Here is a 2,613-nt window from a genome sequence, read left to right on the forward strand (position 1 = left end):
TGCATTATGCATCAATTTTTTCTGTATGCACTAAAATCAACCAAAAAAATGGATGCATAACTTGTTATAGATGCATAACTTGTTATGCAGTCGAGAAAATGGTTGCATATTTGTTATGTGTCTGTTTTCTTGTTGGAATAAAGCATATACAATGTTTTAGTGGCTGCATAACCAAAATAATAGATACATGAACAAAAATATAGCTACATAACGTGTTATGCATCTTTTGTGGTGTATGCATATTGTGTTATTCCGTCAAAAAAAATGTTATTGTCGTGCGTGCTGGACCATAAGGGACATTTTGAAGTTATGGGCTTATAGTCGCACAGAAATAGCCTAATTCTTTCGATCCAATTTAATCCAATATTCCTAGCAAACGATTTTTTGGGGACCATGGTTTTTTTGGGGGGACCATGGTTTTATTTTGGGTAAAGACATTAAAAGTAATTCTAGGTCACCCCATATCTAGTTATTTATTTAATACCTAATCTACCCTTTTAATTAATTTAGGTTATGATTAGTGAAATGATTTAGTTAAAAACAATTAGTGAGATTAAATTAAAAGATGGGTTTATTATTAGTTGAGTAGAATTATTGTGAGAGTAGAGTTAGAGAAGATGAAGGATAAAAACATGGAAAATAAAAGTTTTTTCCAATTCACCCCCTTTGAGTATTTAAGTGATGAAAACTCAACTGATTCTTCATCTCCATCCTCTCCTAGAATATTTGTTAATCTTCAAAATGATCTGGATTTGGCTTATTTCTTATATGGTGATTGTATTCTTCCCCAAAATGAAACTCAAGATGAAAATGATGGATTTTATCAACCACAACCGGAGGAAGAGTATTTGGGTGAACAGGTATGCTCCAAACTTAGATAATGTATGTTGAATTGGTAAAAATTTCCCCAAAATTGTAAAATTTTGAACTGGATTTTGCACAGTTCGGTTACATTATATGAAGAACATGTAGCCGAACTGTTCTGAAGGTGTAGTTCGGTTTCCTTGTGAGATGAATAAGTAACCGAACTCATTTGAAGATATAGTTCGGTTACTTTATCCATACATGCAGGTTACCGAACTCCACATTAATGGAAGTTCTGAGATGCAGTGTTATGTTCAGTTGGTTCGCAACTAACCGAACTTTACGTAAAAATAAAGTTTAACCAAATGTATACAGTTCGGTTGGTTCGCAAACGGAATGTACCAACTATCTAACCAAACTATGTTTAATAAGTTCGGTTGTTTCGCAAACTTGAACCTAACAACATAACCAATCGAACTTAACAAACAATTTTTTTTTGAAGTTCCAGTGTCTAGTTCGGTTATCTACATAAAATACAAAGTAACCGAACTCTGTTCCTTTTATTAGTTCGGTTGTTGCGATAAAATTCACATGTTACCGAAATCGGTTCCTTTTATTTGTTCGGTTTCCCCGATAAAATTATTATGTGACCGAACTTATTTGTGATTGCATTGATGTTGTTACATTTCTTGTAGATGGAATCACAACCTATACCAATACATGATCAACCTTTTCCGATTGGTATGTTGTTCGAAGATACATCTACTCACTATGCGAATGAGTTGGTATTTGACTTACCTATTGATGCGAAGAATTGGGCTAGAGAACATGCCAAAATAGTCAATTGCTTCTTGGTTTTGAATGGAAAAGAAAGCAACACTCGTTTTGAAATGGTTTGTGAGAGAAGTGGAGATCCCGATGTTAGTCACAAGTGGAGATCCTTGTGGGCATGAGCATATTGCGGCTAAGTACCAAGAAGATTCGAAGAAAAGGGGAAGGAATATTATTCAAAAGGGCGAGTCAAGTGAAAGAAATATGAAGAAAAAAGGACCGATGTTACGCTCTCAACCCACTCCGTCGGAACCAAGTCAAGTGAAGCAAAAAGAAATTGATGATACACCAGCTCATATTGATAAAAGGTACTTGGAAGAGCTACCTCCTTACATTAGAGATTATGTCATATCCATCAATGATGTCCCTCCAGATGGTAATTGCGGTTTCCACGTTGTCAAGGAACAACTAGGGCCTTTCACTCAAGGTTCCAAACTATATGTTGATAATGAAATCACTTATATTCGTCAAAGGATGAAGATGAAGCTAAAGGAAAAACCGGAATTTTACAAGAGAATGTTGTCCGATGAGGATGATAGCCTCAACATGCAATTCCTTAGGTATCAAATCCGTCTCCACGGGGGCAATCCAATCACAAGGGATCATTGGATGGGCATGCCGATATGTGGGCACTTAATCGCCGACGCATTCAATTGTGTGGTTCACTATTTCTCAAAAGGTGATAGTTTCACTTGCACTCCCAAAACAACCATATGTGTCGAGCAACTTAGACGCAAGAGAGTGGTGATTGCGTTAGTTAACAACAACCATTTTGTAGGCCTCCAGTTAGAAGACAATTGTGCATTGCCTCCGATATGCGCATACTCTTATTGGAATGGATTTAGCCCCGACACGATGTTGGGTTGGTGCATTATGTATGAACATAACATGGAGATGTGGAAAGCTTTGGAGGAATCGAACAAAATTATACATGGACATGCAGTTTCGTTGGGGATGATTAGATGTACCTTTGTCTAG

The 2,613-nt window shown here is 36.5% G+C and overlaps 1 protein-coding gene across 1 annotated transcript; it reads left to right on the forward strand.

Moving 5' to 3' along the window:
* Positions 1 to 798: 798 nt before the first annotated feature.
* Positions 799 to 2,613, forward strand: LOC113335214. The gene is made up of 2 exons (XM_026581334.1): positions 799 to 860; positions 1,500 to 2,613. Exon 2 carries the CDS (start codon positions 1,666 to 1,668, stop codon positions 2,611 to 2,613), a length of 948 nt encoding a protein of 315 aa, XP_026437119.1. The 5' UTR covers positions 799 to 860; positions 1,500 to 1,665.

The sequence above is a fragment of the Papaver somniferum genome, unplaced genomic scaffold (assembly GCF_003573695.1).
Source record: "Papaver somniferum cultivar HN1 unplaced genomic scaffold, ASM357369v1 unplaced-scaffold_139, whole genome shotgun sequence".
Lineage (NCBI taxonomy): Eukaryota > Viridiplantae > Streptophyta > Magnoliopsida > Ranunculales > Papaveraceae > Papaver > Papaver somniferum.